Source organism: Mirounga angustirostris, unplaced genomic scaffold, assembly GCF_029215605.1.
Source record: "Mirounga angustirostris isolate CCGP_5_RB_7025 unplaced genomic scaffold, mMirAng1.0.hap1 SCAF_5, whole genome shotgun sequence".
In the NCBI taxonomy this organism is placed as follows: domain Eukaryota; kingdom Metazoa; phylum Chordata; class Mammalia; order Carnivora; family Phocidae; genus Mirounga; species Mirounga angustirostris.
This window is the reverse complement of record NW_026991713.1, coordinates 60,476,859-60,489,264: the sequence shown is the minus strand read 5'-3', so window position 1 is coordinate 60,489,264 and position 12,406 is coordinate 60,476,859. Positions and strand designations below refer to the sequence as shown.

The following is a 12,406-nucleotide window of genomic DNA, read 5'->3' as shown; positions in this document are numbered from 1 at the left end:
CCAAGGCAGTTGCTTCTTTAAAGCACTTTTGGCCAGGCTTATTGTTAGAAAATGACAACACTGACCTCCGTACTATCTACATGGTCACAAATCCCACAGACTCAATACCCACATCCATAAAGGCACCAATTCTCCTTATGTGTACAGTGTTTTCTCCCCTTTCTGATTGTAAATTCCTGCGGGTTAAAATCTTATCTTTAAGGAAAGCACTAAATACAAAAGAGGTACTCAAAAAAATGTTAGTTTTCATCCTCCCCACTCTCCTCTCCCTTCCCCCAAGGTCTTGCACAAAGGCACTCAATGAACATCTGGGTGAATCAACCAACTATTTCCAGGACTGAAAAATAATGCTGCATTCCACTTACATTTGATTGCATAGACCAAAAATCTGTATTAATGATATCTTAGAAGACTTGCAAAGGGTTTTTTCTTTCTCAAAACCTTCTCATCTATGACCTCATTTGATCCTCACATTGTGCTGGAAATTAGCCTGAAAGGTATTTATTTATTCACCCTGGTTTTCAAGATGAGGACTCTCAGTCCAGTTAATTTGTCCAAGATTACACAGGTGACATGAGAACAAGCCTAGATCTCTGATTTTCTGAATTCTAGGCTAGTTCCTCTCCCACTACGCTATTGGTTACTTTTAAGTCTGGCATTTCTCACTACCTCTCACCATACACAAAAATAAACTGCAGCTAAGATAAAGACATAACCAGAAAATATACAACTATAAGAATGTCAAAAGGAACTACAGGGGGGCGCCTGGGTGCTCAGTCCTTAAGCATCTGCCTTTGGCTCAGGTCATGATCCCAAGGTCCTGGGATCGAGCCCCATATCAGGTTCCCCGCTCAGCCGGGAGTCTGCTTCTCCCTCTCCCACTCCCCCTGTTTGTATTCCCTCTCTCCCTGTCTCTCTGTCAAATAAATAAATAAAATCTTAAAAAAAAAAAAAAAAGGAACTACAGGGAAATATTTTTATAATCTTGAGGTAGCGTCACAAAAACCCAAAAGCCACAGGCAGACTTGACTACGTAAAACTTTTAAAATTCTGTGTAAAGAAAGACACCATTAAAGTGGTTAAAAATAACTCATGGCTTTACCCCACCCCTTATTATTTTACCCACTCTGTGTTTTCCACAGTGATTTTTGCTCTCCTTGCAATTATTCTTTTCCGTAAAAATTTTATTTTATTCTAAATTTTTAAAGATTATTTATTTATTTATTTGAGAGAGAGCACATGCGGGGAGGAAGAGCGGAGGGAGAAGCAGACTCCCCGGTGAGCAAGGAACCTGACCAGACCAACCATGGGACTCGATCCAAGGACCCTGGGATCATGACCTAAGCCAAAGGCAGACGCTTAACTCACTGAGCCACACAAGCACCCTTTTCCATGAAAATTTTAAAATCAGGTTAAATTCCATGCAAAGTCCCGTTTTAATTAGAACTTACCTTAATCGATAGCAAAAACTTATGTCTCTACAAAATTAAGTCTTTCTATTCATGAACTTGCTAAAACTCCCCATTTAACCAAGACCTTTTTGTCTTTCACTAAAATAGTCTGATTTTCTTAATATATGACTTGCAGTTTCCTGTCAAATTTATTTCAAGAAGTATAATATTCTTATTGTGAGATTATTTATTTCATCACATTTTTACGGTTGGTGGTTCTTATATTTTATGTATACAATTTTTGTTTGTTAATCTCCCATCTGGCCATACTGCTGAACTCACTAGTTTTAGGATTTTGTCAGTCAATTCTCTTTCTTGATGAATGTATCATATGAAAATAGTGAGACTTTTCAATGGCCAGGAGCTCCAGTACAATGTTAGCTTTGATGGTAAACATTCCTGTCTTATTCCTATTTTTTTTAAGATTTTATTTATTTATTTGGCACAGAGAGAGAGATAGTGAGAGAGAGAGAGAGAGAGAGAGAGCACAAGCAGGGGGAGCAGCAGGGAAGCAGAGGGAGAGGGAGAAGCAGGCTCTCTGCTGAGCAAGGAGCCCGATGCAGGGCTCAATCCCAGGACCCTGAGATCATGACCTGAGCCAAAGGCAGACGCTTAACAGCCTGAGCCACCCAGGCACCCCTTATTCCTATTTTTGATAGGAATATTTCAAATAATTTCCTGTAAAGCATAAATTGCCCCCCCAAAAAAGGCTGTAAGATAAACGAAAAGCTAAGAGAAAGTACTTTAAATGCATATGACAAATAAAAAGTTAATATAACTTAGAGAAGACGCAACAGAAGTTGCTCAACTCTACTACCGGTGACATGCAAATTTAAACAATGAAATTACTATTTTTCGTCTATCAAATTGGCAACTGCACTAAAAATTCATAGTATCCAGTATCGCTATGTTATAGGAAATGGGGACATTGACACATGGTTCTGAGTGAGCATGTAAATTGTTACAAACTGAAATTCAATTTCACAGAATTGATTAAAATTTAAAATGCACAGGGGCGCCTGGGTGGCTCAGTCCATTGAAAGTTGGCCTTCACTCAGGTCAATTTCCCAGGGTCCTGGGATCAAGCCCCACATTGGGCTCCCTGCTCAGCTGGGAGCCTGCTTCTCCCTCTCCCTCTGCCACTCCCCCTGCTTGTGCTCTCTCTCTCTCAAATAAATAGAGAAAATCTTTTTAAAAAAAATTTTAGGGTGGCACCTGGGTGGCTCAGATGGTTAAGCGTCTGCCTTCGGCTCAGGTCGTGATCCCAGGGTCCTGGGGTCGAGCCCCTCATCGGGCTCCCTGCTAGGCGGGGAGCCTGCTTCTCTCCCTCTGCCTCTGCCTCTCTCTCTGACTTTCACAATAAATAAATTTTTAAAAAAATTAAAAAAAAAATTTTAGGGGCACCTCTCTCGCTGTGTCTCTGTCAAATAAATAAAATCTTAAAAAAATTTTTTTAATGCACATATTCTATCTATAAATAATCTATAAATGCAAAAGGATGACTAGAGGAAGATGTTCCTTATGGCATTGTTTATTTAAAAAAATAATGGAACTAACCTAAATGTTCATCAGGATGAGTCTAGACAAATCAAAGTACAAATATAAGTTAGAATATTATGTAACAATTGTTAAAATGTTAAAGAACTTAGATATCTACAATGTAACACTAGTGTCCAGCACTGTAGTTGCTCAATAAATATACTCTGGATGAAAAAAAAAATTGTATGAACATAGAAAAAAGTCTGGAAGTATATTTGCCAAACTGATAAAAGTGACTATCTTCAGGAGCATTGGATAGTAGAAAAAGGAAACTTAACACTTTCGCCTTTTATTCTTATGTATGTGCGGACTTGTCAAGATAAGTATGAGATAATTTTTTTTTAATTAAAGACTTATTTCTAATAACGTTTCTCTATTTTTATCTCAATTTTATCATGAGTCTAAGAGCACAAAGATTTGCTGTCAATGGCTCAAAACATAAAGTGCTCAGGGAAATGAAACCCGTGTACAAAGAGTAGTTGGGAATCCCTCTTTTCCATAAATAAGTATTTTTTTCTTTTGGCATCTCAATCCTCTTAAACTCACAACCTGACAGCACCTACAGCAGAAGCTGAGACATAAATGGACTGACATTTCCTTCCATTAAGAACACTTGGCATAATCCATCTTTAGCGGAACCTCTCCCTAATAGCTCAGATTGGGAGATTCTAAAGAAAAGTTCAAGTTTCCATTTTTTAACGCTGGACCCGGGGGCCACCCTACATCGCTAATGAAACTAGTCTTCTGCCGAGGGGAGTCCTATGGCTTTTTCCAGGCGAGAAGGCCAATGTCAGACGCTGGAAAGTCTGGAATGAAGGGGTAAGCGCTACAAGTTAACCAGACCGGCCTCGGGACGCGCCCGGATTGAGTGTACACGGAAGAAGCGTTTCAAGAAAGTTAACTCTTCTCCCAGCTGACTGGGCGGCCCCAGAATCTGCAGAGCTGGGCCTGATAGAAAACTTTCAGATAAAGAGGACCTCGGCTGAGTTACGTGAAAAGGCTGGGTACGAACTATTCAGGCTCTACTTGGGGCTGCAGGCTCAGATGCGACAGGGAGAACGTCCGCGAAGGGAGACTGATGGCGTTTTTTCAAGGAGCCTCAACCAGCCCACCTAGCAAAACCTAGCACCCAGCGCACGTCACTTCAGGGTCTTCGTTCCTGCCCTCAGCCAAGATGGCCGCCGGGGCGCGCCTGTACCACGGCGCACGCGTCGTACCGCCGGTCCGCCCCCTTCCCGTCCTTCCGCGCGCCGGCACCGCCCACTCACCAGCTGCACCCCCTCCCAGCGTCCTCAGCCTCACCCCCTTTCTGGCTGCTCTCGCCGGTCCAGGCTCCGAGCCCGGAAGTGGATATTGCTGCTCGGCTGAGAGGACGAGGGGAGGGGGAAGTGCTTCCGGGGAAACGGGCCCCGGGTTGGTGTTTGTAAACTTGCCTCGGTCCCGGCCGGGCAGCGGCGGCCACGGGGTTGGCACGGTGTGCTGGGGCCTGGAGGAGGCGCCGCGCGGTGGGGGAGACAGCGGGAGGCCGCGCCTGGCAGGTAGGAGCACGCCTCAGGGAACGCAGCGTCCTCCGGGCAGGCGGCAGCGCCTCAGCTGCTCGCAGGCCGTGGGGCGCCGCGCGGGAAGGGGGAGGGGAAGGGAGGAGGGGCGCGTGGCGAAGGGAGGGCGCTCGCCGGGGAGGGGAAGGGGCCGCGCGCGCGCGCGCGCACCGCCCCCCGCCCGCCAGTCCGGCCGCGTTATTAGTCGGGCGGAGGGGGGCTTGCTTGGCGGGGACGCGGGCGCGAGCACGCACCTCGCGCGCTCCTCGGTGCTCTCCTCCGGCTCCGTGCGGCGGGGCGCTGCGGCTGGCTGGCTGGCTGGCTGGCTGGCGGAGGAGGGAGGGAACGCGGAGCGCCGGCCTCCGCCTGCCCGCCTTCCTCCGCAGCGAGTTTCCGTACCTTCGGGCGGACTCGGAGAACGCGCACGTGTGGGCCGGCCCAGCGCACACTGCCAGTCCGGTTGCTGACTTGCTACTCAGGCGTCCAGCGATAGCCTCTGAGCTTTTCTCCACCCCAGTTCTGGCCTCCTTAATAGAGTGCTAGCTTCGCGGCCCGGCCCACTCGGCACAAAAGCCCGGGAGGGCCTCCGCCCCCTTCTTCTATTCGTAAGATGGCAAATCCGAGCAGTTGGCCTGTTGCAGTTATTCCATGAGAGGCCCCAGTTACTTTTACTCCCGTTGGCAGCTCCTCTTTGCCCTGGAGACCAGTTTCTTCTGACCTAGAAAGAAAACTCTGCTTAACTAATGCCCTCTTCCTGAGGTTCACAGAGAGCGCCCACCAAAAAAAAAAAAAAGTTCAGCCTACTGCAGGTCGAATGGCCTGAGAATGTTGCACCTAACAGCCCCATCTCCTTTCCTGGTTTCAGGTTTCTGAAACAGATCGTGAACTTCAACGAGAGGATTCGGTTGGAAAACGAACACCAGCAGACTTTTTCTTCAGATCATAGGCCAGGCAGAGTCCAGGGATTCTTGGAACATCTATCTTCCCTTTGGAGGACACTAAGATCTATTTGAAGACAAAGGCAGTTCAATATGGCAGCAGGACGGAAGGGACACAAAGGAGTTGTTACAGTGATTTGGTGACAGTTCTTCAAACAACAGTGTCTTAGGAAAGGTGGATCAAGAAACTCCTGAACTTTTGGGTTGCATTAAGTGAGAAATCAGCATGGCTCAGGTAAAAAGCTATAGAATCCTCCTCCTTCAAGATCACTGGGAAACGTGTTTGCAGTTTCACTCTTGAATGCTGCCTTAGTCAACATATTGACCAACCCAGTGAGCCAAGCTCTGTATTAAGCACCAGGGGGAGATCTAGAGGAAGGAAAGGAGACAGGCCACAGCCCCTGCCTTCAGGGAGCTTCCAGTCAAATGAAGGAGGTAGGCTATTCTGCATCACAGGCACTGATGGGACATTTGTGAAACAATTACTCAGTTTACACTTGGTACGTTAAGTGCTGAGGGGCATGAGGGAATGAACAGTCTGGTGAATGCTTCATTTTTTTTTTTCAACAGGAATTAATTGAGCTCCTGTTTCATGCAAGGCATTATGCTGGGGATACAAAGATGAGTAAGATTGTCCCCATCCCCAGCAAGCTTCCAGGATAGTTGGGTTGGGGTGGGGGGAAATGGAGAGACAGTCTATTATTTACCTTTATATTCACAATACCTTGCATAGTGGTTGATTAGCAGCAGAGACTCAATGAATCCGTTGATTGAAGGAACATGCAATAATAGAGGTATGTACACTGCAGAGGAGAGAGAAGGGTACCTCTGGATGGAAGAAAGCAGGTGAAGCTTGAAGAATGCATAGGATTTTGCTAGACAAACAAGCAGAACAGGACATTCAGACAAGGAGAAGAACTGCATGGGCAGAGGCTTAGAGGCATGGGAGAATGTGATGAGGTTAGGAGTACTGCAGACAGTTTGCTAGTTAAGGAGGAAGGGGCTTAAATGGGTTAGGGGGATAGGGTATGTAGTGATAGAGGGAAAAGTTTAGGGTGAGGGAGTTGTTTCCTGGAGAAGTTAAGAGTATAACCCAAGGGCCTTTTATGCCTTGCTAAGGAATTAGACTTTATTCTGAACGAATGGGAACTCTCTGAAGAATGTTAAGCAGCAGAGTGACATCAGATCAGTGTATTTAGAAGGTAATTGTCATTGTGAGGGGAGAGGATGGAATGGAGAGACAGGATGATCTGTTAGGTTGCTGTAAGTGTGGATAGCAAAGCCATGTGCGGGCATCCCCAGAGCTTCTCCCAGCTTTCTTGCAGGGACCCTCCTGTACCAGTCTCACCAGGATGGCAGCCTGATTAGAGTTTAATTGGCTTTCTTCCAGCTGCATGCATGGCTTCCTTCTTTCCTTGCAGATTAGGAGCCCTCGGTTTCTTCTTCCTTTGTTTGCAACCCACTTCACGGCATCATGTTCACTCTTGTTCTGAGAAACTGCCTCTCACTAATCACTAACTTTGTACTGGGCACTGCTAGGCATTTGTATCTTAGTTTTATTCTCATCAACCCTGTGAGAGTAGATACTCTCATAAACGTTTTGCATTTAAGGAAACTGAGGCCTGAAGAGGTGGAGTAATTTGCCCAAGATTATACAGTACAAACAGCAGAGCTAAGCTTTCCACCTCTAGACCTTTCTGTCCAAAGTCCTTGAAGGAGAAAGAAAAGAAGGAGTCCCAGGATATACTAAAAGGAATTTCTTTTTTTAAGAGAGTATTTTTAAAAGGAATTTTTTTAGTAAATCACTTGTGGAAGTTTGCTGATCAACTATTTCTTTAAAGTGTTTCTTCAAAAAAAAAAAAGTTTTTTCAGTAAGAAAAGTATATTTTCTAGTGCTGGCTAAACAAAGTCAGTTTGAAGAATGTAGCCATGAAAAGAGGACATTTTTTTAATCATTCCTTGTTTAAGTAATTTTTTTAAACTATGCATAGAGTAGAGAATATGTGAAATATATGGATTTGCACACAAATAAATGGCCTTGGAGGTCAAGAGAAAGTGATACTCAACCCTAAAATCCTTCCAAGTGACTTAATTTTTATATCTGTTAAAATTGCAACACCTAGGGAATTTAAAATCTAAAGGGAGAAATAACTTAGTTTTGCTGATAAACATGCTTTTGGGACCTGATAGAATATATATTTGGCACCAGTGATGTCTGCCAATCATAAGTGGCCTCTGAACCTGCTGGTGAGAGAGGAAGGAGGAAATTCTGCTAGAAATCTCCCATTTCAGTGCTCAGCAGGGCAGACCCTCCTGCCCATTCACGAGGCCAAGTACCTGGTAACAGGTCCTAGCACATTGCTAATGACAAAAGTGTCAATAATACTTGGTTATTCACTTGATTTGTATTTAAATGCTGATGTATAACAAGTAACTTGTTCCTGGTGAGGTGAGTTAGGGAGGACTCTTGAAGGAAGCAGAGTTTTGCAGTAGAGAGGGACACTCCCTAGAGAAGCAGTTTGTTTGTGGCTGGGTGTGAAAGGTAGTTCTCTAGAAGATGGCAGCCTGTTTTTGCCCTGCCCTGCCAGGTGACCTGACACCTCATCTCCTTTCAACTTAGGCAAGTCTCCTGGCTTGTGAAGGCCTAGCAGGTGTGAGTTTGGTTCCCACTGCAGCCAGCAAGAAGATGATGCTGAGCCAGATTGCCAGCAAGCAGGCCGAGAATGGAGAGCGGGCAGGTAGCCCTGATGTGCTGAGGTGCTCAAGTCAGGTACAGCGTTTGAGTCCGTTGTGGCACCTGGGGGTCGGGTGGCCCAAGCTCTCTGCCAGGAGATGCCAAGCTTTGATTCCTCAGTGCTTCTGTTTAGGGAAGTGGGGAAAAGGGATCCAGCTGGGGAATGAATGAATGTGGGTATTTTAGAGAGCTAAGGAAGGACTTTACCTATAACCCCTTAACACCATAGTACTTGGAGAGGAAATGGATGAGTACCTTCTCTAAACCTTTGGGGCAGGTGGTTACTGTCATTTAGAAGTTGTCTGCAGGGGGCGCCTGGGTGGCTCAGTTGGTTAAGCGACTGCCTTCGGCTCAGGTCATGATCCTGGAGTCCCGGGATCGAGTCCCGCATCGGGCTCCCTGCTCGGCGGGGAGTCTGCTTCTCCCGCTGACCCTCCCCCCTCTCATGCTCTCTCTATCTCATTCTCTCTCAAATAAATGAATAAAATCTTTAAAAAAAAAAAAAAAAAGAAGTCTGCAGCACAGCATTTGGTTTCCTGTCTTGTGTGGGGAAATAGACTGTGAGTTTAGCTTTGATTTATTTTTAAAGGGCCACCGAAAAGACAGCGATAAGTCCCGGAGTCGCAAAGATGATGACAGCTTGGCTGAGGCCTCTCATTCAAAGAAGACTGTTAAAAAGGCAGGTAATGGGGTAATCCCCAAACTGGTACCGTTTGGTAATGGGGTAATTCCTTTTCTTTCGTCTGTGGCTCAACCTGGAGTTTTCCCTAGATGTTTTGGTCACTCATAGCCAATGAGTGTGTCACTCTTATTTCCTCCATAGGCCACTTTGGTCTTTGATCTCTGCCCTCTCCAGAACATCCTTGGTAAAGGAAGGAGGGCCAGGGAAGCATGGGATCCTGTGGCAAAGGGGCAGGCAGACCTCAGGTCACATTCAGAGGTGTTGGGTTTGATGGGGCAGACAGTTTACCCATGCCCACCTCCTTCCTCAGAGGGTCTCTTAACTCTAGGGAATGGGGGAGATGACAACATCAGAAAGATTACTTTGTCCAGCAACTGGAAATTGACCCAGAGTAGAATGGGGACAAAAAGGTGGCTGAGGGATAGCCTTATGACATGCCTGATTGTTGCCCCTAGGTGGTGGTGGTGGAACAAAATGGTTCTTTTCAAGTAAAGATTCCCAAAAATTTTATTTGTGAACACTGCTTTGGAGCCTTTAGGAGCAGTTACCACCTCAAGAGGCACATCCTTATTCATACTGGTAAGTCTCTTGCTCATATTCAGTAGTCTGTAGTTGTGTGTGTGTAGCTCTTATTGGGTTTGTTTTAGGGGCCGAGTATCAGAAATAGAGGAAGAAGATAAGTGAATTAGCTAGAAAGATTTTGTGGCTCTGTATCTAGTGTCAGAGACCGACAGCTTTGGGGACCTTTCCTCATTAGGTGTCCGTACATTGCTAAAAATTAAAAATTTCTGGGAAAATACCTGGAATGAAGTCCCTACCTTGTGTACCTCCTGATACTAACTTCTCTCTCCACTTGGGCCAGGTGAGAAGCCATTTGAGTGTGATATATGTGATATGCGCTTCATCCAGAAGTACCACCTGGAGCGTCACAAGCGTGTGCACAGTGGCGAAAAGCCCTACCAGTGTGAACGGTGTCATCAGGTAAGCTCACGTGTCACCCGTCTACCCCACACAACAAACTTTTCCTTCACCAAGAACCAGGGCCAGCCCCATCCCCTTCCCAACAAGGGGCCACATCGAATTCCTGGCCATGGTAGAGTTAGTGCCTCGGGGTGAGGTGTTGCTCTCTGGCCTTATGCAGCTGTTTATGGGAGGGGCCATGAGAATAATTGTAGTAACAGTAGCATTTCTTGTGTACTTATTCTGTGCCAGGCACTGTGAGAGCATATTTAACATAGATTATCTTTTTAATTCTCATGTTAATTCCGTAAAGAGCTGTGTTGTCGTCATTTCACATTTGGGGAAATTGAGATTCAAAGAGGTTAAGTGTCCTAAGGACACAGCAGATGGAGGGCAGAGGCAGGATTCAGTCTAACTCAGAGCTGGTGCACCTGGAAGAAGAAAGACAATCTCTGCCCGGGGGGTCAGTGTCTGACTTGATGAGAATGTAAGAGCTAGACCAAAACAAGACGAGAACAAAAGACGAGAAATGATAACAACTAACATTTCCTGGATGCTTTGTTCCACCCGCTTACACTGAATCTCAAAACACTAGAATGAACGCTCCATGAGGCAGAGATTTTGCCCCTCTGGTTCTCCACTCTATCCTCAGCCCCAAGAACTGTACCTGCCTTGAGACAGACACTCAATAAATATTGGATGAATGACACAGCCCTTCTGTGAGTAGGTACTTTTAGCCCCGTTACAGATGAGTGTACAGATTGAGTGCTGTCAGATACCGTGTCCAAGGTTGCACAGCCACTGAGTGCTAGAGCCAGGACTCCCGACTTCAGAGCCTGCGCTCTTTTTTTTTTTTTCTTAAAGATTTTATTTATTTATTTGACACAGAGAGAGACACAGCGAGAGAGGGAACACAAGCAGGGGGAGTGGGAGAGGGAGAAGCAGGCTTCCCGCGGAGCAGGGAGCCCGATGCGGGGCTCGATCCCAGGACCCTGGGATCATGACCTGAGCCGAAGGCAGACGCTTAACGACTGAGCCACCCAGGCGCCCTGGAGCCTGCGCTCTTAACCACTGTGTGCTCCTGCCATCTGTGCACTTGCTGAGGGCATGTGGAACGGGATGTGTGCCTCCTGTGTGGGGAAGGCAGAGCTAGCCAACAGGTAGCTGAGGTTCTCCTCTCAACACTTAATCCTTCCTTTCTTCTCAGTGTTTCTCTCGGACAGATCGATTACTCAGACACAAACGGATGTGCCAAGGGTGCCAGTCCAAGACTTCCGACGGGCAGTTTTCTCTATAGGCGCAAGGGGCCCTGGGTGGTGGGAGTGATCAGAAGAATTTACCGAAGAGCGCACCCCCTCTGGTCTGATGGTCCCACCACCACCCCGTCTGTACCTGTCCCCCTCCTGGAGGAGTGGACCCAGGAGACCAGAAGAGTGCATCAGGGGACAGCGGCCTCAGAGCCTCAGCTCTGTAAATAATCTGAGACTATGAGTATCTCGGGGAAGTTCCTACAGCATTCCTGGGTAGGGAAGCTAGTCCCTGGACCCTTGGCTGAGGTTATAGGTGGGGACTGAAGGTACAGGACCAAGACTGGTGTGGCTCCCACAACCTTGGACTCCAGCTGGCAGCTGAAATGGAAAGGATTGGGGAGAGGGATTTGTTTGTTTGTTCTGTTCTTGTTTTTGTTTATTCAAAAGCAATTTTAGCAGCTACACTGTGGATACAGGTAATATGGAGGCATAGAGCCCTGGTTAAAGCAGGGACAATGGCTGGCCCAGCCCTCCCCAGAATTGAGTTTTTAGTTGCAGTTGATCCTCAGTGTTCCACAGCCCTGCACCTCACCTTCTGTTTGAAGGAGAGGAGGATCAGGGATGGCAACTGAGTTTACCTTGGTCTCCTTATACACTGTAGGGACAGAAGGAAGAATGGCGGGAGGAGCAGACAAGGGCTGGGTACAACTAGAGTGGGCAGGTACCTCTTCCTTCCTCCAGGGAAGAGCGAGAGCTGTGCCCACGGCTGTTGCAACGGCCCAGGCCACCCTGGTACCTGATGGGGTCAGCTCAAGTGCCTTGTGGAGGGAACTTGGGTGAGAGCGGCCCACGGAGCCCTTCCATGCCCTCTTTGGGCACTCCATCTTGGAGATAGCATGTGGCTACCTCGCTGCCGTTGACTCCTGAGCCAGACAGAGGTTTTGAGCAGGTAGTCATGGATACCAAAGGGGGTTCTCTCTCCTTGTGCCCTCTTAGGAACAACCCGAGACTAGTCCCAAGTTGAGCAACAACTGTTCAAGAAACAAAGGAGTTTGGTGTCCCCTGACATGACTGTTGAGCAGTGTGAGCTGCTCTCCCTGCCCAAGTCCTATCACTGTATTCAGGTAGGAGATAGGGGTGTGGCCTTTGGTCCCAAAGAATAAGATCTTCGCTTCCTTCTTAATGGCCATCCCTACCCAACAAAGAATTGGGGGGAGGGGGTGCTGCAGAGAAAGGACTGAGGAAGAAACCTATTGTAGGTTTTATTCTTAATCGTACTCTTTGCTCCTCTCTGCCCCAACACCACCACCCTAT

The 12,406-nt window shown here is 46.9% G+C and overlaps 2 protein-coding genes across 11 annotated transcripts in view; one reads left to right on the top strand and one right to left on the bottom strand.

The window, feature by feature from the left end:
* Positions 1-5,170, bottom strand: part of CSAD (cysteine sulfinic acid decarboxylase) — a 27,552-nt gene extending 22,382 nt beyond the window's left edge. The window contains exon 1 of one of the 6 annotated variants that reach the window (XM_064591200.1): positions 4,928-5,170. The gene's annotated coding sequence lies outside the window, so the exon portion shown is untranslated. Of the gene's footprint in view, positions 1-4,423; positions 4,561-4,782 lie in introns of those variants that run through there. The other 5 variants (XM_045873362.3, XM_054507042.2, XM_064591201.1 and 2 more) reach the window with 5 other exon arrangements.
* Positions 4,389-12,406, top strand: ZNF740 (zinc finger protein 740). Of its 5 annotated transcripts, XM_045873367.3 has the most exons (8): positions 4,389-4,528; positions 5,394-5,701; positions 6,037-6,091; positions 8,087-8,236; positions 8,790-8,879; positions 9,338-9,461; positions 9,745-9,863; positions 11,050-12,406. In XM_045873367.3, the coding sequence occupies exons 4-8, from the start codon at positions 8,153-8,155 to the stop codon at positions 11,137-11,139; spliced, it is 507 nt and encodes a 168-aa protein (XP_045729323.1). In that variant the 5' UTR covers positions 4,389-4,528; positions 5,394-5,701; positions 6,037-6,091; positions 8,087-8,152; the 3' UTR covers positions 11,140-12,406. The 5 variants fall into 5 exon arrangements, with proteins under 5 accessions (XP_045729323.1, XP_045729321.1, XP_054363022.1 ...); XM_045873365.3 differs by lacking the exon at positions 6,037-6,091; XM_054507047.2 differs by lacking the exons at positions 4,389-4,528; positions 5,394-5,701 and adding an exon at positions 5,708-5,901.